Here is a 25,184-nt window from a genome sequence, read left to right as displayed (position 1 = left end):
CGTTTGGTAGGATTTTTCATGTTGGTTTCTGAGGCATTTCTAAGTTGACCCAAACTGCCCGTCTGTTATCAGCCTCTGTGTTGAATTTTGGCTGGTTATGACTAAGTAGTAAAGAATTCACATAGGCCTTCTGATGTTATTACTTTTGCCCCTTTAGAAACATTCTGACATTTTTAGATATCTGTTCAATGATCTGGAATGAGATATAAATGAAGCCATGAAATGCAAGCAGGTGGAATCGACAGACTTAATTTCAGATTGATTTTACAGCTAGCTTTAACTGTTCAGATGCATTGTAAGGCTTAATGCAATAGTATTAAAATAACTGTGTTCTTCTAGTTCTAGATTTCTGAAGTGCTGGGAATACTGAATACATGGCAAAGAACGTAACGTTTCTTCAGGCAGTTTTAATATTGCTGCTTCACGATTACATATCCGCTGATGATGGTGATATAAGATCAAGTAAGAATCTGCTTTATTTACTAATCATGACTAGTTAAAAAGATCCTAATTTCTCGTTTCCCTTGTTCTTTTCTTCTAAAATTATGTCTAAGCAAATATACATTGTAGTGATTTGATATCACTACATTCCTTATTAAAGGCATTTTGGGGAGAATTTTGATATAGGATAGCTTGCTGGGGGGAAAGTGTGGATGACTGGGGAAGGCAATGGCAAACCACCCGGTAAAAAGTCTGCCGTGAAAACGTTGTGAAAGCAGCGTCACCCCAGAGTCGAAAACGACTGGTGCTTGCACAGGGGACTACCTTTACCTTTTTAATATCTAGATAACATTTCAAAAATCATAAGTTCAGATAGCATTAAAGCTGCTGACTCTTTCATAATCCATTTCTGTGCATTTCTTTATAAAGCTTTGGTCTTTAATTTTTTTTCAGCTTCTGGGCAGTCATAGTTTATTTTTAAATTTAAAACCGCACATTTCCTTTCTAACTTAAGGCAGCTCACAAACATGACCATAGGCCACATAACTCACACATCAACCAAAGCTTTCTGGTGAAAACAAATCACTTAATTTCCTACTAGCAAGAAATAATATATTTGAACTCAAAACTACTTCCTGGGGTGGGGAGAGAGCTGGGCAAGAACCACCCAGAAGTCTACAAGATGGAGAAATAAAACATAGCAAGAAATATATTTTCTACAAGATGGAGAAATAAAACAAGATGGAGAAATAAAACATAGCATAAAATGAAAGCAGGAAAGGGTGGTCTAGTGTAAAACTTAAGTCTGAGGAGAGTACATTCTACCCACTGGTGATTGAGGAAAAAAATTGTGTCCAAATTAATTGGTCCACATCTAACTCCTGCTGAAGATTCTACCTCTTGGGTTCAGAAAATGGCAGGGGATGCTAAGACTTGATTCTATCCAAGTGTCTCTAACCAAATGGCCAGTGCTTTGAAGAGAGCCTGAACTGAAGTCCATGCCACAGGGCTGGGTACCAAAGAGGTGATGATTCTTCTCGGGCCTGATGGTGGCTTCTACTGGGCAACCATATGCTCAAAGATCTCCCCTGAAGATCCTGGCACATTATTCCACTTTTGTTCTGTTGAGATTTGGAGGCTGCCATAAGGAATGGTATCTGTAAGCCAGAAAAATAGAAAAAAGGAGAGAGAGGGTGAAAGGAGAGGAGGCTTGAAGGTTTGATCTAATTATGGTATGCCCCTGTGGTTTTATGACTGCAGTGAAGAGAAGATTATCCATCCATTCATCAGCTCTAACTCACCTCACAGAAGCTGAAATTGGTAGCTGTCAGGCAGGCCTGATCCAAGTCCAAACAGATATTAGCCATAGAAATCTCAGACGGCTGCCTAGTTGCATGTCTTGGGTTCCCTCAAGAATTCTAGCAACTGAAGCCGAATTTTATGTTTATTTTAATGGTGCTTGTGGATCATGGTCTTGTATTATGGTTATTGGAAGTGATATACATATATAGAAAGTTGGAGGAAAAACAATTTCTGAGGAAACCTAAGAAATCAGTTGCAGTTTTGAGGCAAATGAATTTGTTCTTTGGAGTTTGCTTTTGATTTGGATCTGGAACAAAAGAAGAAAATGAATTATCTCTGTTCACCGCTTCTCTTGTTTGAGAATTGTGTTGTTTGGGGCAGGGCTGGAGAGCTGGCATCTGTAGATTGTGTGTTCTGTGGCAGGGAAGCTGGCACCTTGGTGAGAGACCCAGAACCAGCATGCTTGTTGTGCTTGGCCAGCTCTCCCCGTGTTATTTGGAGCAGGGCTGGAGAGCTGGCATCTGGGTTTGCTGCAGCCAGGTCTGCAGAGCAGACCTTGAGCAGATTGTGTTTTGTGTGGCAGTGATGTTGGCATTAGCAACTGGGTTTATATTGGTTCCAGGCCTGCAGGGTTCATAGAGTAGATAGATGGATGTAGTGCATTTGGGTCCTATAGAGATTCTCTGGTGTGAAGTTAGGTTTGGCATTGGGTGCCCCAGGAATTGGACCCCTTGGCCCAATTTTTTGGGACTTGGGGGTTTTGTAGGGGAGAGTCCCCTGCAGGTTCCCTGTAGTTTTGGGGGCTCTCCTTCAAACACCCTGCCCCACAGTAGCCTCTAATTATGCCCTATGTTGCCATTGATTTCAATGGCCCATAAGTATAAAGGTGGGATAGGGGCACCCTCTTTGGTGCCCCTGGAATGGGATCCCCTGGCCCAATCTTTTTGGGACTTGGGGGGTTTGTAGGGGAGAGTCCCCTACAGGTCCCCTGCAAATTTGGGGGCTCTCCCTCAAACTCCCTCCCCTCCAGGCAGCTTCCAATTTACCCTATTTTGCCATTGATTTCAATGGCCATAGGGTATAATGGGGCCGTATATTCGGAAATAGCCACGCATCTACCGTATATGTGCATTCGGAAATATATGGTATTCCGAATTTTTTGGCCCCGTATATTTCCGAATCCGATTAATTCCGAATTTTTTTTGTACACCCCTACTTCTGAGTTCTCCTTCCCTTTGATTCTATCTTATTTTCAGTTATTTGTACCCTGATCATTCAGCCATAAAGCATAATTAAAAAAAAACAATTAACAATTTGCATTAAAATATAACCTACTAATCTATTGTAAAACAGCAGCAATGAAAGCAAGTAGTGCAATTAATCAGCACAATTGCTTAGTAGTAGGTAGTAATCTAAAAATATTAAGAACTTCAAAACATCCTCAAGAGATGAGCTTTTGTGAGACACTTCTCATTGGTTCAGAATGAAGAAGTGATCAGTGACTCATGAATAGGGCTGCCAGCCCCTGCTGGCCTGTGGGGGAAGCCCTGCCACCAACAGCCATTACCCAATATGATGTCTCTAGTTATTTGGGTAAAACGCTATAGTAACCATAGAGTTTTGTGCAAAATACCCGAGCATCACTGCGCAACATCCCTGGCATGATGGTGTCACTTCTGTGTGATGTCATCACATCGGGGACATCTCATGCAGTGACATCCCCCCCACACCTGGAAAGCTCCCTCCCAATCCCTGCCAGTGAGAGGCAATGACCTGACAACCCTAATCATGGAAACTCATACCCTACTGTGAAATTTTTTGTTATTTAAGGTGCTACTGTACTCTTGCTCTTTTCTGCTGCTACAGGCAGACTGACATGGCTACCCATCTTGATCTGCCTCAGGAGATGTTAAGAAAGGCTAGCCAAAATATAACAAGACAAAAAGCCTGGGCATGAGTTTTGCTGACATGGAAAACTTAACAGTTTGGCTAAGTAAATGTGGAAAGGGTGTTACACAGCCAAAGTGCCACCACAGATGAGCACTTGTTGAACAGTGATCCTTTCATTTTTCTGTAATTACAGGTTGGTATTGATAGTCAGACTGGATGAACCAAGGTTTATCATGAACTACTTTGAACTATAGTTTCAAATCAAGGATTTGTGGCAGTTCCTGTTTATTGGTAACCATAGCTTGCCCAGTTTGGAAATCACGATGAACTATGATTAGAGAAAATCAGGAAAGGAGGAGGAAGTTGGCATATGAGAAGGGAACACATTAGCTTTTGTGGTACTCACAAGTGCCAAAACATGGCTTGGCTGTGATCTTTTAATCCAAGATGTAGTAATTTGTGCATGGCCTAGTGTCTTTGTGGCTCAATATGTAGCAAAAGGGGCTGTGCCGATAGCAAGAAAAATGCAATAAGCAAGCCAACTGAGGTTGGCCCAGAGAAGAAAAATACTGAAAAAAGAGTAAAATGTTTTGTCCTTCTGTGATTAATTATCACTCGTGGTTTTATTGAAGGTTTGTTTCCGTTCCTGCCATTCCCATTACATGGAAAAGACTACCATTGTACTGCCAAACAAATAATACTTGCACTGTGTGTTTCTCATTAGTGATTGTCATGTTATCAGTGGACTAAATAAGGGGAGGAATTATGCTTTGCCCTAGTTACTTAACATCTTAAAGCTAACCAATACTGTATGTTGTGCATTATAAACCACAAAAGCAATGGAAAGTAATAAACTCAGGTTTACTACTGATCATACTAACTGTCAATGCCTGAGTGATAAATCCCATTTTGCATGTCTCCATCGGCACTGGCAGTCACTCTCTCCTTTGTCACTGTTTCCTCAAAACAATTTTCATAGACTACCTTCTCCTCCACACTCTTCCTTAGACTCATTCTTCAGTCTTTTCTGTGTCCTATGTCAGTGATGGTTTAGAAGAGTCTGGGGTTATGTTGCATATATAAGCAATTTTAAAAATATTTGGTATATAGAAAGTACCCTTACCTGGTCAACATGTCTGAAAAAGTGGAACTCCTAGGGTTGCCAGCCTCCAGGTCCCCGTGTATAAATGTCCAAAAAAAATCTTGAAAAATTTAACTTGCACTTAATGCACTCACAATATAACAGTCGTATGTACTACAAAAATCCTTTTTGATAAGAAATAAGCATGGAATAAATACAGCACAGAACGGGACACAAGGCTGTTGATTCAAAAGGAAACCATATTATTGTTCTGAAATGTACCCCAACTCTGATTCAAAAGAAAAGCATATTCTTGTTCTGAAATGTGCCCCAACTCCCTATCTTCATTCAGTGTGACCTCAGTGAGTTTCATTACTTTACTGGATGGATCAGAAACCAGTGGTGAATAAAACCTGATATCATTAAGTTGTCTCATAACTTCTTTTTTATAGTCACCAGTATTCATAATAACTACAGCAACCCACCCCCCTTGTCTGCTTGTTTTATAACAATTGTGGGGTCATTGGCTAAAGAATCCAAACACTTCCTATCAACAAATTACTCCAGTTATTGGAGGGAATACAAGTCAGAAGTATCAGATCCTGAAGAAGTATTGTTCTATGAAATAGAAGATATGCCTATGGATGGGTTGCTGAGGTAAAAGATATTACTAGAAATGTTGGTGCATAAATGTAACATTTTATCATACAGCTTAGATGAAGCTTTCTGTGAAAACGAGGTCCTAGTGTCCAGAGATGCTCGTTTTGTAAGCCAAATTTCCCTCAACAAGAGGTTGAGGAATTTAAAAGGTGGGCAACTATGGCTCAGCGGGATACAGAACCAATGTATACAGGAGATGACCTCCAGAAACTCCCTCTTAAATGATGAGGAGACTAATTAAATAACATAATTGGATTTTATTAGAAAAATAGAACACACATACAAGGCAATAAAATCATACAACGCTCACACAGACCTAGGAAAATAGATATGAAATTGATAGGGGTAACATAGGGATAAAACACATACAAGGAGATACTATACGTATCATCCTCTTCGTCTGAAGCTCCAATAGTGACAAAAAGGGAATGGGGGAGCAAGACACAGCCTGCGTATCCTGCTATTGGTGGCCCAAAACTGATCAGGTTTAGGGGATGGATTAAGACAGCTGAGTAGGGTGACACACCAGAGGAGAGGTGTGCTTGACCTTTTTAAGACTACTTGGTACCCTCAGGGGGAACAGGTCAGATGACCTGTGACACAGGGTCAGGTGGGCTGTGATGCAGGGTCACATGGGGTATGACATAGGGAAAGTGGGATGCTCCAGAATGACGTTTGGAAAGTGATTAAGGGTGATGGGATTAACATTCCTAAATAAGGTTATCTAAAAGGGTCAATATAGAGCCAAATTATTATCCTAGAGTGACACACAAGGAACACAATGGTGATGGTCTCCTCCTCTGGAACATCCATTGTTTTTAACACATCTGGTGTTGCACAGTTCATTGTTTATCATCTGCTTTAGGATGGCTGGCAGGATGCAGCTTACAACGAACTTGATGCATTTATATGAAGTCTGAAGTACACCCTGTGTATGTTGGTCTCCCACTTTGCTCCTATGGCTTCCCAAAGGGACAGGAGGGTGACAGCTGTGGTTGTTAGCCCAGACAGTGGCTTCCCTTGCATCAGGAGGCTGGAACAGCGAGACCGGAGCAGCTGTGTCGAAACTGTGAAGCTGGACAGCTCAATCTTTTGTAGGTGGGATTGGAACGTGATGTGAACTGGGAGCCTGTGTATCTATGTTGGCATCCAGGCTGTATGATGGCTACTTGGATGATAGAAACCCCGAAAACAGTTGGCATAGGTCAGACAAGGCCTATGCCTGGCACAGATGCTTGAGAGTTCTGCGGGTTCGATAAACCAGAGATCACAATGTTTGTTTATAGAATTGAAGGGGGCTTTTGCTCACAGTTTTGGAATAGAAGATGTCCTCCTAAGAAAATATTTTGTGATTGAATCACTAATTTGAACTTTGGCATTTGGACTTTTGGCTTGGACTGCTAATTCTGCACTGTATTTGTTCTGTGCTTGTTTGTTATCAAAAAGTAATTTTGTAGTGCATATGACTTATATTGTGAGTGCATGAAGTGTAGGTTAAATTCTTCAATATATTTTTGGACATTTATACACAGTGGCTTTGCCTTATTCACTTCCTCATTTTTCTGTGTATCTCATTTTTGTTGCCAAGCCCTCAGGTACCAGCAGGGAATCCCCTGGTTTTGGGGGCTCCTCTCCATTGTGGACCAGCTGGCCAGTGGGCGAACCCCTGCCCAGTGCAGTGACATAATTGCATCAGGGACGTTGTGAGGGGACGTGTTGGTTTTTGGGCAAACTCTATGGTTTAAGCCCAATTAACAATAGAGTTTGCCCCAAAACCAGAGTGTCCCCCAGGTGACATCCCTGGTGCAACTTCTGGGTGATGTCATTGTGATGTCCCTGCCTACCCCTGGAATGCCTCCCCAAATCCCTCTGCCAGATGGACAAGGGGATCTGGCAATCCTACTGCAAGATGCTAGGTTTTTCATTAAATGTGATGTTTACACTCATGCGCTTTTGATGTTATCTGGCACTCCTGTAATTCCTGACATCGAAATTCTTATCTTATATCTTATTCCCAACTATTCCCCCTTTGTGTGTATGCTTATTTCTGCAGATCGAGGCACATGGAAGGGAAAAGTGATTTTTATGCACACTTGGGGCACTCCCCAGGTTCACAGAAATGCATTGGTGGGTTTCATTTTCCCCCAAAGTAAAAAGTGTTGTCTGCACATGTGCAGGCAATACAACTAACCTGTCTGACCTTGGACTTCCCCAAGCCGGCAAGGCTGGGAACCATGAGATTGTGGGTCCTCTGGGCTGCAAGATAGGTCTCCTGAGCCAAGGGGGAAGCCACCACAGCAAGAGTCTTCCCAGGAGCCAACCTTTCCTGCCTTGGTGGGCCCTGGTGGTGGACAAGGGCAGGCTTCCCTCCTCTCCCTCAGTGTGGAGCCAGGACCTTGCCTGGCAAGCAAAGTGAGGCAAGGAGGCATCTCCAAACCATTGTGACAGCACTCCCTACCCCCCCCCCCCTTACTGGGCTTCTGAGGCAAAGTGGCCCTCTTCTGGCTCTCTCTGCCTCCCACCACCTCTTTCCCTGCCACGGAATGAGAGGAAGAGAAGGCTGCCGGGGAATGGGAGGAAAGCAATGGTAGGAGAATGCCTCCTCCTCACAAGTTTCTTGTGGGTCTCCACTTGTTTTCTATATTTTGTAATCCTTTTACCTAAGAGAGGCTACAAATTAAGTAAATAAAGTTTGCCAAGTTCCTGTTGCTTAAGTTCTGCAATGTGTTCCATTCAAATGTATTAATATTTTTAATGTAATCAAACAGTGTGGATTCACTTTCAGCACGAAACAGTGTTTTGCCCACTTATTGTTTCTTGTCTGTGAAATGTTCTGGTGACAGAAGGCCAAACTAGAAGGAAATCTGGAAGGTTGGTGAACAGAACTACCAAGCATTTTTAAAGGAGAAATAATGTGCTGGAGATAGAGGTGTTTTAACCTTTCTTCCTATATGGTCTTGCTGATTGAATATTCCTTTCCCTCAGTTCTGTTAGGGACAAAATATATAATTAATGAGATGATGGCTAAAGCCCCACTCCCTGTGCACCATGGCCCTGATTCAAATCAACTTCCTATGAAACTGCCATTTTCCATTTTAAGATCTGCTTGCACATTTTCCATGTCACATCTTGTTTGACCTGTACAATCTTATCCTATGTATTTTACTTGGAAGTAAGTCCCATACTTTCAGTTTTTGCTTGTAGACATGTTGTCTTAGCCTTCAAATCAGTGATATTATTTTGTAGTCTTGCATGAATATCCATAGAAATCTCTAAGTAGATATAATCCTACTGTGCATATGGGGCACAGGATTTAAACATTTTGTCTTATGTTACTGGTATAAATAAAGACTTTACTTAATTGCAAATCATTATTTAGTTCTTATAGTAGCCAGTTAGCATGTAACAAGTTAATATTCTGAAAAAGTAAACATTTTAAAATAGGGAAATGTGATTTAAATCAACTGTCTTGTTCTTGTTGATGTAAATTAATTGAATGTAATTTGTGCTGATGCTGTATTTATGGTAATCTAGTATATGCTTATACTTGTGGGGCTGAGTGACTCCAAAAAGAAAATTAGGAAGCCAACATATGTTTATTTCTCTGGATCACAACAATGTCTTTTGATTTATTTAGAGCAAATAGCCAAATTGCCAGCCAATACATAGAGATCTGATTGTGAAGAATCCATATAGGTACATGAAGGCTGTTTAAGGGTGTGATACACTTTTGTATGTGGTTAGACACCAAGGATTTAGGGAAAAACCAAATGTGGTTAGAAATGACCATTTTCTAATAGTGTTCATTTATTCGAGGATCACTTGTGGTTTCTCTCCAGTGAACTGGTAAAACCACAAACCACTGTGCAGGGTTTTGAAAGGTCCTGACCTACATAATACAGAAAAATAATGTGTATGTACAGATTCATTTTGTTTCTCCAAGATGAGTAATATTTATTATGTAATAAACTCTCATTAATGAAAACAGCAATATATTCCCCATTAAGATTAGCTATATCTGGGAAAATGAAAACATAATGTAAATAAATTTTAAGCAAGTAGCTTAAAAAGTAATCAAGGTCTAATAATGATTGAAGGTCTAATAATGATAATAAAAAGTAATCAAGGTCTAATAATGATTGATGAGCTTGTTTGATGGCTCGATGCTCTTTATTTTTGATGCACATGGTTCTTCATAATAAAATTTTAATATCAGAAAATTTCAGTGGATGGAATAAAGTTGACTAAACAGAAATTTACTGAAAGATTCAGAGATACTGGTCCCAATTTGCACAGCTGTGTATTGTTGAAATCAGTAGGAGTTAAATTTTTTTTACTAATTTCAGTGAAAAAGAATTTTACTTACATTGGATTGGTTTCATTGAATGCAAACATATTCTGCTGTAGAAGTATCATGTTTTTGAAATCTAGGGACTAGGCATTGAAGGCTGACAGTTTTTAGAAATCATCTAGTGAAAAATTCTGATTGTTTTAAAAATAAACCATTTTGACACACACTTTTCACACACCCCTCCCTCTCTCTTTCTCTTTTATTTAAAGGTTGTCGAACTGCCCCAACAGATTTAGTTTTCATCTTGGATGGTTCCTACAGTGTTGGACCAGAAAACTTTGAAATTGTTAAAAGATGGCTTCTTAATATTACAAGCAATTTTAATATAGGGCCCAAGTTTACTCAGGTTGGAGTAGTTCAGTACAGTGATTACCCCGTCCTTGAGATTCCACTTGGAACGCATGACTCCAATGAAAACTTAGTCAGAGAAATGGAATCTATACAGTATTTGGGTGGAAATACAAGAACGGGGAGAGCCATTCAGTTCGCCATCGACCACCTATTTGCTAAATCTCCCAGGTTCCTCACAAAAATAGCAGTTGTTCTCACTGATGGTAAGTCACAAGATGAAGTCAAAGATGTGGCAGCTGAAGCAAGAAAAAACAAAATCACCTTGTTTGCCATTGGAGTTGGTTCAGAAACTGAAGAGGATGAATTGAGAGCAATTGCCAACAAACCCTCTTCAACGTATGTTTTCTATGTTGAAGATTATATTGCAATATCCAGAATAAGAGAAGTAATAAAGCAAAAACTCTGTGAAGGTAAATATTAATGTTCTCTGGAGCATAAGTGACCTTTCTGGTGATGTATTTTTATAGCATATCGATCTATGAATGTGTTTATATAGTACCTTCCTCATACATTGTGTTGTATAACTGTTTGACTGTATCTTGATATTTCATAGGTTAAAAGGCAGTAGATGAGACCGGTACAACTGAATTATGCAATTGTTAAAGGAAATGTTGTTTTGCAGCAGAACAAAATTCAGGTTTGGAATTGAGGGGGGGAAGTGTATTTGTATATAAAGTGCAGAAATGTAAGCCATGGACAAGGCAAACTTTGAAGTTACCACAGCTGCCAATTTTCTAGTCTAGACTGGCTGTTAAGAATCTGGCTGGTGAATTCTTTCCTGGTATTTGCTGTGGCCTCAAGTGCTCATAAACCAGGATTAACTTCATGAGCCCATCAAGACTTTTCTTGCAATGTCACTGACTAGCAGCTCTCAAAGGACTAGCAAGATGCTTTTCAAAAACTTGAGGAGTTTTCAGAATTCTTCCATATTACATGGGTGTAGCCCTGCTTGGAAAGCAAAACTTCAGGCATTAATTTCAGTACTTCGGTATCGTTTTATGTATTTGGGTTATGACCTAAGGAGCTCCAGTTGAGTAGTCTGCCTGTCTTGCATACTTTTACCTCATTCTATCTCTCCAGGGAGCTCAAAATGATATGTATGGTTCTACCCCATTTTATCATCAGAATAATTTTTTTGAGATACATTGGGTTGAGAGTTTGTGACTGATCCATCATCATGTTGGGGACTGCTAGTGTTGGTGATGGCAACTTGCAAAGTCTTCCTGGGATCAGAAACCAATCTTGTTTCTCAGACTGTGGTCTTTCTGTTCTCTTCTTATCAGTGTGCTTCTCCTTTTTTGGGACAAATTTCACATCTCAGTCCCCTGAGAAGTCTGACTAATAAAGGTTTTACTGTATATTAGGTCAGTGAAAAGAAATTTTGGCACTTGAATTTCTTAAGCTCTTTTTAAAAAACAATCTAGGGTAAGTGCCCAGTATTGCGCTGTATTTTTTAAAAAAATGTATTTGGCCAATTTTGATTTTTTCCCCCCAGAAGTACATCGTACTCTTTTAGAATGAATATGGCTATGAGTCCACAGCAATCTCAATGAAATGTCAAAACACAACTGGATTATTGCAGATGCACTCCATACCTGCTTTGTATTTTGCTTGGCTGTGTGTATGGCTACAGATTCTTCTAGAGTTGTGAAAATGGGACCTCAATGGATCCTTTATGTTCTTGCTATAAGCCTTGCTGACTGAGAAGATATTGGCATAGAGGGCTGGAAAGGGCTATCAGGGTAGTGGGAAAGAAGAATTCAACTGCTGGCAAAAGTTTTCAGTTCTCGTCTTGTTAAGATTCATGTGATTTCTAGACAAGAGTGGGAAAGTATGCATAGTTCTCAAATTTTAGCAACCTAAGAACCCCCATTTCAATATAAACTCTTTCATGGACACTTAAGCCTTGCCCCCTTCCCTCACTGGTGCTTGCTGTGTGCTGGACAGCCCCCCCGCCCCCTTTAAATGTATGGCAAGCTGTGCCTGCTTCATGGAAGCCTCTGTTCTCTATGGAACGCAAAACAAGAGAAGATCATATCACGTATACTTGAAAAGCAAATTTAAAGTGTTTCTGTTATGTATACATGGCCTACAAGGTCTGATATGGCAATAGATTCCCCAGCTCCTTCACAACTGCAAAATCAATTGTGCAGTTTACTCACAGACGTAATAAAACAACTGGGTTGAGGCTTTTAACTCGTACTGTGTGACTGAACAACAAAAGTCATGTGGCAGCATTGCAGGTTACATAGGCACAATGAAGGAGAAACTAAGTATGTAAGATTCAGTGGGCTGCCGTTCATGGTTCAGGTAGATTTGTAAACCTGTAAATACAGCCTATTATAAGTTAATTTAAAATACTTAGAAATCACACAGGTGCTCTGCGTAGAGAGCCTCTGCACATGTGGTAGGGAACCACTGACATAGGATGCTTTCACATGTGCTGAATAGACACTTTTAGTCCACTTTCAGTAAACTTTATTGATCATTTACAAGCGAATTTTACTGTTTCACTAAGTAAAATCCAGGATTGAAACTGGATTCAGTATCAGTAAAGGCACCTTTATCGGTAGATGTGGGTGAAAAAGAACTAATGTTATCATATAGTGTTCAGTAGTATAAATAAAAATTATTATTATCATATGGCATTGTGTGGTACAGCCAAGAGATCTGAAAATTGTCTCATAGCCTTAAATTATAGTACTTTTGTTGTGAGGTAGACTTATGTTGGGGGCTGAGAGAATTCTGAAAGAGCTATGACTGACCCAAGGACACCCAGCTGGCTTCAAGTGGGGAATCAAACCCAGTTCTCTACATTAGAGTCCACCACTCTTAATCACTACAGTGAACTCACTCTGTCTTCAGTAGCATAAACAGCAGTACATTGACCATGAGTGCATTGGCAATTCTGTACTTTTTGCTATTTAATTGAAGGGAAATGTAAAATGATGGAATGCACCATTTATATAGCACTGCATGATACCAGTTTTCATAACACCACACAGGACAACTTACTTCTGCATACATCTTTTTGATAATAATAAGCAGGAGTCGCCCTGCATCACATACCCCTATCCTCTGAGGTAAAGTGATGGCTACCCGGGATAGAGCCTCCTCCCTAGTGGTGTCTCAGTTACTAAACTGTGTGTCTATTTTCTTTGTAGAATCAGTTTGTCCAACAAGAATTCCTGTTGCATCTCGGGATGAAAAGGGATTTGATATCCTCCTAGGCTTAGGTGTGAAGAGAAAGGTGAAAAAGAGAATTCAAATTCCATCTACTAATGCAAAAGCATATGAAGTAACTACAAGCGTTGACTTGTCAGAATTAACCAGGTATTTTTTATGGGGAGGGATGGCGAAATAGTTCTGAGTAAAATATGGTTTGTTCTCATGATATATTGTTTTGGCATTCTCCATCATCAAAATGATTTCTTTCCCCTTTTACATTGATTTCAAGGGATGTATTTCCAGAAGGCCTTCCTCCATCCTATGTGTTTGTCTCTACCCAGAGATTTAAAGTCAGAAAAACTTGGGACTTGTGGAGGATATTAAGCTTGGATGGGAGGCCACAGATAGCTGTCACTGTGAATGGAGAGGACAGAACATTGTCCTTTACTACAACAAGCAAAGTAAATGGTTCTCAAGTTGTTACTTTCACTGCACCCCATGTAAAGGTAGGGGACTTCAGTTGTAGACTGATATATTTGTGATTATTCTGCCTGTTTTAAGTGAATAGAGAAATAAAATTTCATTTCTGGGTATTTTCAAGTATTTTAAAAACTTGGATAGAGATGACCAAATATATTAGCCTTTTCCAGTTCTAAAAGGGTGCATATGTATAAAATTTGGCACGCGTAGACCAGCCCTGTTGTTGGGTAGCAAGTTGCTGCTTATGTTGGATTGTACACAGAAGGCTCAGAGGCAATTCTCCAGTGCCATATTTTACAAACCTACCATCCCCAGACTCCACAAAGTAGTGCCAGAAAGCTAAAATGATTAAGGAGATGGACAACCTTTTCTATGAAGAAAAGCTAAAGAGTTTAGAGCTCTTTAACATGGAGAAATGACTACTGAATGTGACATGATAGAAGTTTACAAAATTATGCATAGAATAGAAAAGATAGAGAAAGAACTACTTTTCTCCTTTTCTCACAATACAAGAACTTGTGGGCACTCAATGAAATTATTGAGCAGTAAACTTAGAACATATAAAGGAAATACTTCTTCACTCAAAGAGTAATTAACATGAAGGTTTCACTGCTGCAGGAAGTGGTGGCGGCTACAAATATAGACAGCTTCAAGAGAGTGTTGAGTAAATGTATGGAACAGAGGTCCATAAGTGACAGCCACAAGGTATAGGTGGAACACTGTTTGGGGCAGTGATGCTCTGTATTCTTGGTTGGGGAGCAACAGTGGGAGGGCTTCTGGAGTCTGGGCTCACTGGTGGACCTCCTGATGACACCTGGTTGTTTTGGGCCACTGTTTCTTTTAATTGTAGTAGCTGGTTTCCTTTAATTGTAGAACTAATACATATAGTATCTCTGTGCATGTGTGTATTAATCTGTTATTGTGTTTCCTGTTTTTCTAGACTTTGTTTGATGGGGGCTGGCATCAAATACGTCTCTTAGTAACAGAAGCGGATATAACATTGTATATAGACGATCAAGAAACTGAAATGAAGACATTGCACCCAGTTTTAGGAATTTATATCAGCGGACTAACTCAAATAGGAAAATATTCTGGGAAAGAGGAGACTGTTCAAGTAAGTGTGTTCACTGTGCTAGTTTGTGCATTGTCTTGATAACTGCCATTAGATATACCGTCTGATCCTTAATGCTGTTACTTGGAACTTGATTGGGTAGTTTCAGAAGGAATTAGATTTGCAGTCTTAAGTTATCCTTATGGTAGAATTGGAGATTGTTTTTCTGACTGATATGGTGCACTTGAATTTCAAAGGATCTAGCCAGTGTAAGTAAACAATAATTCACCTTTCTTATTATTAACTCCCTGTGGGGTGTTTACATGGGGAGGGAAGCCAGGAGGCTTTCCTTTGCCGCCTCCCCACCTTGTGGGGAGCCTCCCCCTCCCCATTTAAGCACCCCGTGTGGTGTTTACATAGGCAGGAATGTCCAGGGGCTGCCTTTGCCCTCTCCCCAACTCACGGGGAGAGGGCAAAGGCAAGCGATCTGCCTTCCCCTTCCCATTTAAACACCCCGTGGGGTGTTTACATGGGCGGGAAAGCCCGTGGGCTGCCTTTGCCCTCTCCCCCCTCCATTGGGAGGGGAGGAAGATCGGAAGTAGGAGGCTCTTTTCCCCGCCTCTCTCAATTTGTTTCCCTGCCTCTCTGCTTTGCTGCTGTGCTGAATTGGCGGATGAAGCAGCAGCTGGAAATGACTTCCCTATATGGAAAACACCTAGCTTTGTGCACATTTTGTCTTAACTACATATGACATCTGTATGCAGCACTAGACAAAACTTGAAAATGCTTGTTGATCATGCACATGCATGGCTAAATTGTGAAAATATCAACATTTCTCTAGAAATGGGTGATTTTTTTGAAAAACATAATGTTAAAAGGAAGAGGAAGAGTTGTAATCAACTATTCTACATTCCTTTTATTAGCCTTGGCAGCATTACAAACTATTTAGTGTATAATTGTCAGTTATCTTTTTTCCTGATGTTCCTCTGGCTCACTTGTCCATGTAGTGCATGAAATTTTTCGTGGCTTTGTTCTAGACTGCCAAGATAAATTTTACCATCTGCGAGGATGTGTCTGAACTACTTTTGAAGAACATGTAGCACTTTATGTCTGCCTTGTTGTGTTTTGCTGCATAGAGTTAAGCGTAATTTGCAGTCTTACAAGTAATATTAATTAGCAGCTTGTAGTGTGCAATGGGTATATAAGATGTTCCAATTGATTGATTGATGAATTGATTGATTCTAGTTAACAAGCACATAAGGGCCCTGTTCACACAGCGTGTTGAGTCCATGTTAAACTGATCCAGCTCTGTTCCGAATATCTTTGTTCCGGATATTATCAATCAGACTGCCATACTGCAATTCAAATCACTCCGTGGTGAAACTGTCTTCTGCTGTCCACACGACAGCACCATGCAGTTCTTTTTTCCTCCACTTTTATGTGCATAGGTTAAAACATTATGTGGTTATGCAGTTATGTGCATATTGCTAAGTAGTAAAAAAAAAATGGCAACCGTAAACTGGATGTCTGAGGCTCCTTTTGCTCTGGGACAGCCTTCAGACATCTGGATGTTGGTCAAGAACTATCCAGACAGGGAAACTACGAGGTGAAACCGGAGAACTCAAAAAACACTGCAAAGGAGCAGGTAACAAAATACTCTGGTTCCGAGAAGGATTTGGGGGGGCGGGTTTACTGCGAGTTAATGCTGGGAGGCAGATGTTGCTGTCTGATCAGACACTTTTAATCTGGTATGAAACAGCGACAACTGATTATACTGTGCGTCTGAACAGCCCCAAGAAGAGTCATGCTGAATCAGACCAAATGCCTATTAAGTTCAGCATTTGATTCTCACAAACTTTGTGTTATTTGTGTTAAACATGACCATAAAATACTATGAATAAGGTAGTCATCATGATTCATTGACTTTGGACAACATAAAATAAAGTCCGAGCTTTCATACATGTGGCTTCGGTCATTAATGTACCATGTTGTTAAGATTGGACAGAAACATAGGGTTTCCAAGGTAAGCATTCATTGAAGAAATTCGTGGAAGAAAGGAGTCAAAGCTCAGTGGTAGAGACTAAGCTTGGTATAGAGAGAGTTCCAGGTTCAATCCTTTGCTCCTCGTAAAAGCCTTTCGTGAATCTAACAGATCCGGGAGCACTGTGTATTCTCCCACAGGCCTCAGACTGAGAGGGAAGGTGGTTTTCTTCACCCTTGTTCTTCTTCTTGTTTCTTTCAACCTGAGGAACAAGAGCCAATGTGTTCTCCTTGGCTTATTTTCCTTTGCCTTGTAAAAAGATCTGCCTCCTCATGATCTTCCCATCCTGAGGCCAGCCCCTTTGGAAATCCACATCCTGTGGGAAGTTGCATGGCCTGCACATTTTCTTGTTTCTCCGCCCCTGGCTCATGCCTGCTTCTCCTCTGATTGTGAGCCCTTTAAGGGCAAGTCACCACCGAACAACTGACATTGCCTGATGAGCAGAGAGTGACTCCTTGAACTGGTGCTCCAGACACCCTCTTAATATTGGGCTCTAGAATATCACATGGATACATGAAGCTGCTTTGCATTGGATCAGACTTTTGGTGCATCAAAGTAAGTACTGCCAACTCATACTGGAAGCAGCTCTCCAGAGTATCTGGCAGAGGTCTTTCACTTCACTGCCTACTCAGTCCTTTTAACTGGAAAAGCTGGGGAATTTAACCTGGGGCCTTCTGCATGTCAAGTATATGTAGGGTTGCCAAGTCCAATTAAAGAAAAATCTGGGGACTTTGGGGGTGGAGCCAGGAGACTTTGGGGGTGGAGCCAGGAGACATTGGGGGTGGAGCCAAGAACAAGGATGTGACAAGCATAATTGAACTCCAAGGGAGTTCTGGCCATCACATTTAAAGGGACAGCACACCTTTTAAAATTCCTTTCTTCCATAGGAAATAATGAAGTATAGGGGCACCATCTTTGGGGGCTCATAGAATTGGACCCTCTGGTCCAATCGTTTTGAAACTTGGGGGGTATTTTGGGGAGAGGCACTAGATGTTATACTAAAAAATTGGTGCCTCTACCTCAAAAAATAGCCCCCCCCGAGCCCCCAATACCAACGGATGAATTCCCTATTATTCCCTATGGGAATCGTTCTCCATAGGGAATAATAGAATGCCCAGTAGACATTTCCCTCCCCCCCCCCCCATGCTTTCTAAAAGGGGGGAGGGCCTCCAAACCAGGGAATCCCCTGCCCCCTCCCTCTCTCACACACACACACACACTTACCAGATCTTCTTCCAGAGAACTCTTGCTGTGAAAGTGAAAGCAAAAGAAAGGGCGGGGCTGTTCTCCCAAGCCCTTCCTGCTCCCTGCCCAGCCTTAAAGGGGCAGACATTTTACAAACGGCTCAGGAGCTCTATAATGAAGCCTACAGGTATGTTCTCCCCCCCCTCCACCCTCACCCCCCCGCTTCCCACTTCTTGAAGACCGGGAGATGAGGCTGCAAACCCAGGGGACTCCCGCCAGAGCGGGAGGGTTGGGAAGCCTAAGTATATGCTCTTTCACTGAGCAATGGGCCCTCTCTATGCATGAGGCCATGGAAAACCGTTGTCAGTCCAGGTAGACTACTTATGTCTTAGACTAATTGCGTGACTTGTATAAAGTAGTTTCTTAAGGCAATTCTTTCACCATCCAAAGGTGATGAACTGGAGAGTGGTAAGGTGGAAAGTGAATCACAGCAATATTATGGAGGATAGAGATTAATTATTTTGCCAACAGAGGGCAACTAGAAAGTTAGTACAGTCTGTTGCCAGATTCCTATTATGTTAATTCTCAGCTGCCTGCACCATAAATAGAAAAGGGGTGGGTTTAAACTTCTTCTCTGATTTGTTGTTTCCAAAGGAATGTTTTTTTCACTGTTCTGTCAAATCCCAGGAGGCAGTTAACATTCTGAAGTGGTGTTTGAGCGCTCTGATAGTCAGTCCCTTGAAATGTGATGGCCAGAACTCCCTTTGCAGTTCAATTGTGTTTGTCACAACCTTGCTCCTGGCTCCACCCCCAAAGTCCCCAGATATTTCTGGAATTGGACTTGGCAACCCTACACCCCCCCCCCCCAGCTGGGCAATCTATGTGATCCTGGAACTGAGTACAGTTTGCATTGGATGGTCTTCCACTCTTCCCTGAAGAGGTGACAGGTGAAGGGATCTCTTGGGGCTCCCAAGTGCCAGTGAATGGTCTATCTAAAAGGATGTTTCATTGTATTAATCTGGGTCATTACCAGTGCCCTTTCCTGACTGTCTGATCATGGCAATTCATACCTAATTACATCTGGATAAGATTACAGTAAAGTTTTTAAAATAGAATCATAGAGTTGGAAGGGATCTGCATGGTCATCTAGTCCAACCCCCTGCACAATGCAGGAAATTCACAAATACCCTCCACACATATCCCATGACCCCTGCTCCATGCCCAGAAGATGGCAAAAAACCCCCCCAACCCTCCTGGATCCCTGGCCAAACTGGCCTGGAGAAAAATCGCTGCCTGATCCCAAAGTAGTGATCAGCATTCCCCTGGACATGTAAGAATGGGCCACAAGAACTAAGCACTTATGCAATCCTTCCTGCCCTCCTTCCCATGATCTGGCTAAGTTCACAGAATCAGCATTGCTGGATTTCAAAGGAGTTGCCATTCAAAAACATTTGCTTCAAAATGTTGTTGCCACAGTGGACTGGAGTGTATAACAACTAGCTCTGCAACATTTTCACTGGTTTTCAGTTGGTTTCTAGGGGTAATTCAAAGTGTGGGATTGACTTCTAAAGCTCTCGGTGATCTGGGGCCTGGATACATTAGAGGTTATCTTTTATGTAGGCCTACCTATCTTAAGCTCCTCCCCACCAGGAATCTTGTGTATCTCCCCCCCCGCCCCCCTCAAAATCCATGATGCAGTGGCAACAAATTTATGGGATTCTTTTGTCATGGAAGTTCCATTTGGTGACTTTATTGGTCTTCAGCTGCCAGGAAAATACTATCTTGGCATTTAATATTTAATGTGTAGTTGTGGCTGTAGTTCTCAATTAAGTTTTATAGCTAATTTGAATCTTGCTATGTACTTTTCATATTTTTCAATTTTTTTACATTTTTTGCTTAATTTGTTTTGTTTGGTCATGAACTGCCTTGAATACTTTTTCTTGGATAGCGAAATAGAAGAATTTTAATAAATGCATTAAATCTGGCAGAGTTGATGATGACCTTTGCATTGCACTTCTTGGCCAAATTCAATTACTCTGCTGTGTTTTGCTACTTTGGAAATTAAATGTAATTATTCGTCTTTCTGTAATAACTTCGCATTAGAGCCACTTTGGAAGTAAAGGTAGAAAAGCTGCCACTGCCTCTGCATTCCCCTGTGGGGACAAAGGTAGAAAAATGGTCAAAGTTGTGTTTTTTGTCTTTACAACCAAATTATGTTCTGTGGGCCAGACTTATTTTTGACCTCTGGGATGTGATGGAGGCATGTCTTCTGCTATCCCCCGCTCCCCACACACTCACACAACAAACATTTACAGTGACCTTCATTAAAAGCCATCTTCTAAAACTATAAATAAACTCAGTGGCCAGACTCCAAAGATAGCCTTGGTCATTGGCTTTTAAGCATTCCAGCTTCAGAGAACTGTTTCCACATTGACCTGTTTGTTGATACACCCCATGCAGCTGTCTAAGCACTTCCATGAGAGGCCTTTTCTTTTTCTTCTGTCTCTCTGACTGCATTTCTTCTTAGTGCATTAGAGGCTGCCCCTAAAGTTTCCAAGTTCTGTGAAGATAGAGGGTAGCCATATTGGTCTGTGGTAGAACAGCTAGCAGTAGCACCTTATAGAATAGCACGATTTTCAGGGTATAAGCTTATGAAAGGCAGCTCTCTTTCTGTCAAATGAAGGAAGCTTTCACTCTCAAAACCTTGTCAGTCTCTAGGGTAAGACTGGACTCAAATCTACAAGTTCTGGGGGTAGCCTGTCAAGTAACACTGAAAGCTGAAGCTGCTGGGAGGGCTGAGGAATCCCCTCCTTACTGAAAATAATTGCTCAACCATTTTGGAATCTAGACATTGACCCAGCACTTAAGTAAAGCTTGTTAAGCATGGGGGACTCTAAATGACAATCTGTTCTTCCTCCTCCTATCAGGACATTTTAATTAATACCGGCTGTCATCTAATGAATTCATAATCTTTTTTAAAAAACAGTTTGATGTCCAAAAGCTGAGGATCTACTGTGACCCGGAGCAAAACAATCGAGAAACAGCTTGTGAGATACCTGGCTTTGTGAGTATTAGCAAATAGTATTCTAAGGATTGTTGAAAGTGTCTTATTAAAACTTAAATAGGAGGGACTTCCTGTAATTAACTTGTCCATTTTTTTAAAAAAAGAAATGTGCTCTAATTGTGTATAGTATATAAACAATCTGTCGAGCAATTCTAATAATGTAAGCTGCTTTTACTTACAGTGTGCATAGAAATGCCATTGGGATGGAGCTTTCTCAGTTGCCTTTTACTGTGAGACGACATTAGGCCTCTTTTTCTGAAGATGTTAAACTAGTTCCCTGAAACATCTGTAACAACACTTGACTCTGGCTGATTGAACAGTACATGCTTTCTGTTTGCCTTTTCATAGCCTTTCTGAATTTTTGAACATTGTTTGTTTTTTTATTCCAGAATGGAGAGGTATGCAAAAGCACTTCTATTCATATTGACTTTAAGGTAGTATTTAACTTTTCTGCCTCTTTCTTTTGTAAGTTCAGCATAATTCCTTCAACTAAGAACTTGCTATTTTGTTTGGAGAAGTGAGGGTCCCCCCCCCCCACCATATGTGTTGTTGGGCATAGATTCTCTTTAAAAGATCAAATTGTATTATGAAACCCCTGTTGGATTGTATTTTTTTTGCATTGAATTTGACATGCAAACGACACTCCTGTATTCAGAATTAAAATATTTTAATGGGCAGTGTTAGTTCATGTGTTCCTGAAACTAAATTGTTGATGGCAGGACAGAAAGGATATAATATTTCAGGGAAACTGATGATTTATTTTTGTTTTTATGCAAAGATATACACTTACAAGATTTATGTTACCAATAGCTGAGCATATTACAGTGGATTCTTACTGATTATAATAGAAATTGGAAGAGAAAATGGTTTGGATCCCACAGAGGATTTCTGCAGATCGAAGGGGGGGGTGCCTATTCCCCTCTCCTGCAAACCTCTTATTCTTCCCCAAATGTTCATGGGGGTCCCCATTTCCCCAAGAACATCATTCAGAGGAGTCTTTTGGACTGTAGTGGGATGGGGAAAACAAGAGAGGAATTCTCTGCTGTGTACAGAAATCTTCTGTGGTTCCAAGCCTATGTCCAAAGTTTCTGGCAGAAGAATGCAAGGCACAATTCCATTGATGTTTTATAAAACATTACAGTATGGCTTCCATAGAAGAGAGGGAGATTTTTCATTCATTTATGCTTTCGCTTTAGAAGCTGGAAATAAACATGTGGTGGATCCTCCACTGTGTGAATTTTTGATCTGCCCTGTGGGACCATTGCTCAGAACCAGATCTCTTGATAAGAAGAAGAAATACTCATTGCTTCTCCATGAGTCATCCTTCTGGGCTTGCCAGCTGTAAAGATGAGCCATTCTGCTGTGCACTGGAACTGACTGGGTGATCCATTTGCCCCTGTTCCCTGTCTGCTCTTAGTGAAGATTGCTTGGAAGAAGGCAAAGGCACAGCAATGAATCATGCAGAGATGCTTTGAGCAGCATCCTTTTCAGGTTGATTCTTGACCTCACAAGATTCTTGGCCTAAATTGTTAAAAGTCGTGGTTACACACAAAAAGAATTACTGGCTTAAGATACACATGTTAGCCATGGTAACGAAGGCATAACTGCCTTTCTACCTTCTAGGAGTTCAAGGTGGTTTAAAAAATAAATAATAATGAAATACCATAACATACATTAAAAACACTAATTAGAATAAATAATTTTATACCACTGATAGGCAGCAGAACTAATAAAATGGTATCATGAATAAAATTGTCTTGAGCTGCCTCATAAAGATTGAGAGTGGGGGGAGCAGGTGCACTTCCCTTGCACTTCCATTGTAGTGAAGCTGCCACTGGAAAGACACCCTCTCATATATCCACCAGACAAGTTTCTTTGGTCAATGAGACAGTCAAGAGTGCCACTCGTGATCTTTGTTCCAAGGCAGAACATATGAGAGAAGACAGTCCTTCAGATACCCCAGTCCCAAGCCACACAGAACTTTAAAGTTCAAAACCAACACCATGAATTAGTATTGGGAACAGCTTGGAAGCCAGTGTAATTGGTGTAGCATTGGGGTCACATGATCCCAGTAACTTTCTCCAACCAGCAGCCTTTCATCTAAGTGCTAATGTTGGAATCATAAAATTTCTGGTGGGCCGGAAAATATAAATTGCTTGTGCATGTATTTTTGAGAAATATTTTTATTTTTGGTAGTGCCTGAATGGACCTAGTGATGTAGGATCTACACCAGCTCCATGTATATGCCCTCCAGGAAAACAAGGACCCCCAGGTTCAAAGGTGAGTAGAAATTCTATTTAATTGACTAGGAGCTTTGGTATTACAGTCACAGAATTAAACACAAAAGTTGCTAGCTTTAGAGAAATAGGTTTAAAACATAAGTATGCTGAACTCTCATCTCATTTATCAATAGTGACCATTCTGTTCAGTGCCCTGTGAATACACTGGACATTGAAGGGTAGTATGTATACTTGGAATATGAGGTACAAAGAAATTGAAATCTGTTGGGAATAAATCTGTAATGATTAGGCAGTGGGTTTATGCTAAGACTGTCTTCTCAAAGATAATGGCAAGGGTTATATCTTTATCTTGGTATATTTAAGTCATCAATCCAGGATTTAGCAGCTCTTAGGTGAAATCATTGGGGGAATTAGAATAGTGAATTATTTAGTGGGAGGTTATTATTGTCTAAAATTCTGAGAGTGTTAATGGATAAGATCTCTTAGATGATTGCTTCCTTGCCTTACTTCAATTTTTTGTGGTGCTGCCTGCTTCTAGGACATAGAACTAGTTGCCAAAGTCAAGTCCCCTGTTTCATTTTTTTTGAATGACCCTACAGTGCAGTTAGGCCAGGTCTGGATCGTGCACATGTACGTCCCCATGTATTTTTCCTTATAAGAGTTTCTACTACAGGTAGTGAAGGATGTTGCAGTGAAGAATTGGTAGGCAAACTGGCATCCTTCACTCGTTCTTTAATATTTCTAGTTACTTGTTTTCTCCAAGATTTGTTGGGTTGAATGAAAGAGGCTGCAGTGCTGGGCGTCTTTGGTTCCAGCTAGTGTTTTGAGCTTTGCTGTACTGTTGTTGTTATTAATTCAATTTACTGAATCACCCTATCCTAGCCTGAGCCAGGTTCTGGGCAATGTACAACAGGTAAAAACAACACACAAGTTAAAAACAACACAATAATACAAATTAAAACAATAAGAACATAAGAGAAGCCATGTTGGATCAGACCAATGGTCCCTCCAGTCCAACACACTGTGTCACACAGTGGCCAATATGTGTGTGTGTATTAAATTAAAACTTAAAGCTGGTTATGCTTGTAGCCACCACCACCACCTGTGGCAGTGAATTCCACATGTTAATCCACCCTTTGGGTGAAGAAGTACTTCCTTTTATCAGTTTTAACCTGTCTGCTCAGCAATTTCATTGAATGCTCACAAATTCTTGTATTGTGAGAAAGGGAGAAAAGGACTTCTTTCTCTACTTTCTCCATCCCATGCATAATCTTGTAAACCTCCATCATGTCACCCCGCAGTCGACGTTTCTCCAAGCTAAAGAGCCCCAAACGTTTTACCTTTCTTCATAGGGAAAGTGTTCCAAACCTTTAATCATTCTAGTTGCCCTTTTCTGGACTTTTTCCAATGCTATAATATTGTTTTTGAGGTGTGGTGACCAGAACTGTACACACTATTCCAAATGAGACCGCACCATCGATTTATACAGGGGCACTATGATACTGGCTGGTTTGTTTTCAGTTCCCTTCCTAATAATTCCCAGCATGGCGTTGGCCTTTTTTATTGCAGTCGCACACTGTCTTGACATTTTCAGTGAGTTATCTAGACAATAAAAATTTATCCTTGTCTTACAAGCATATATGTATGTGCTGAAGGAATCCCTTCAGTCTAGTGACAGTATTCAACTTTGTTGAGTTGAGCTCATTTCATATCTCAAATGAGATACTGGAGAAGCTATGCCACTTAGTGGGAACAGTGAGGTCAATTGTTAATTTTAATAGATTGCCTTCATCTTGTCTGTTTGTTATTTGTTTATTTAGAATGTTTCAAGTAATCTCCTTGGACAGGTGTTGAACAATCCAGCATCCAAGCTGGGGGA

The 25,184-nt window shown here is 40.8% G+C and overlaps 1 protein-coding gene across 1 annotated transcript in view; it reads left to right on the top strand.

Moving 5' to 3' along the window:
• The first annotated feature begins 339 nt into the window (after positions 1-339).
• The window catches only part of COL21A1 (collagen type XXI alpha 1 chain), a 137,571-nt gene continuing 112,726 nt past the window's right edge, over positions 340-25,184 (top strand). Inside the window, exons 1-8 of the mRNA XM_060235204.1 lie at positions 340-462; positions 9,935-10,486; positions 13,241-13,409; positions 13,534-13,750; positions 14,665-14,838; positions 20,988-21,065; positions 21,455-21,463; positions 23,262-23,345. Coding sequence (XP_060091187.1) covers positions 375-462; positions 9,935-10,486; positions 13,241-13,409; positions 13,534-13,750; positions 14,665-14,838; positions 20,988-21,065; positions 21,455-21,463; positions 23,262-23,345 — 1,371 coding nt within the window. The 5' untranslated portion in view covers positions 340-374. The remainder of the gene's footprint in view (positions 463-9,934; positions 10,487-13,240; positions 13,410-13,533; positions 13,751-14,664; positions 14,839-20,987; positions 21,066-21,454; positions 21,464-23,261; positions 23,346-25,184) is intronic.

Source organism: Heteronotia binoei, chromosome 1 (genome assembly GCF_032191835.1).
Source record: "Heteronotia binoei isolate CCM8104 ecotype False Entrance Well chromosome 1, APGP_CSIRO_Hbin_v1, whole genome shotgun sequence".
Classification (NCBI taxonomy): domain Eukaryota; kingdom Metazoa; phylum Chordata; class Lepidosauria; order Squamata; family Gekkonidae; genus Heteronotia; species Heteronotia binoei.
This window is presented reverse-complemented; position numbering and strand designations above follow the sequence as displayed.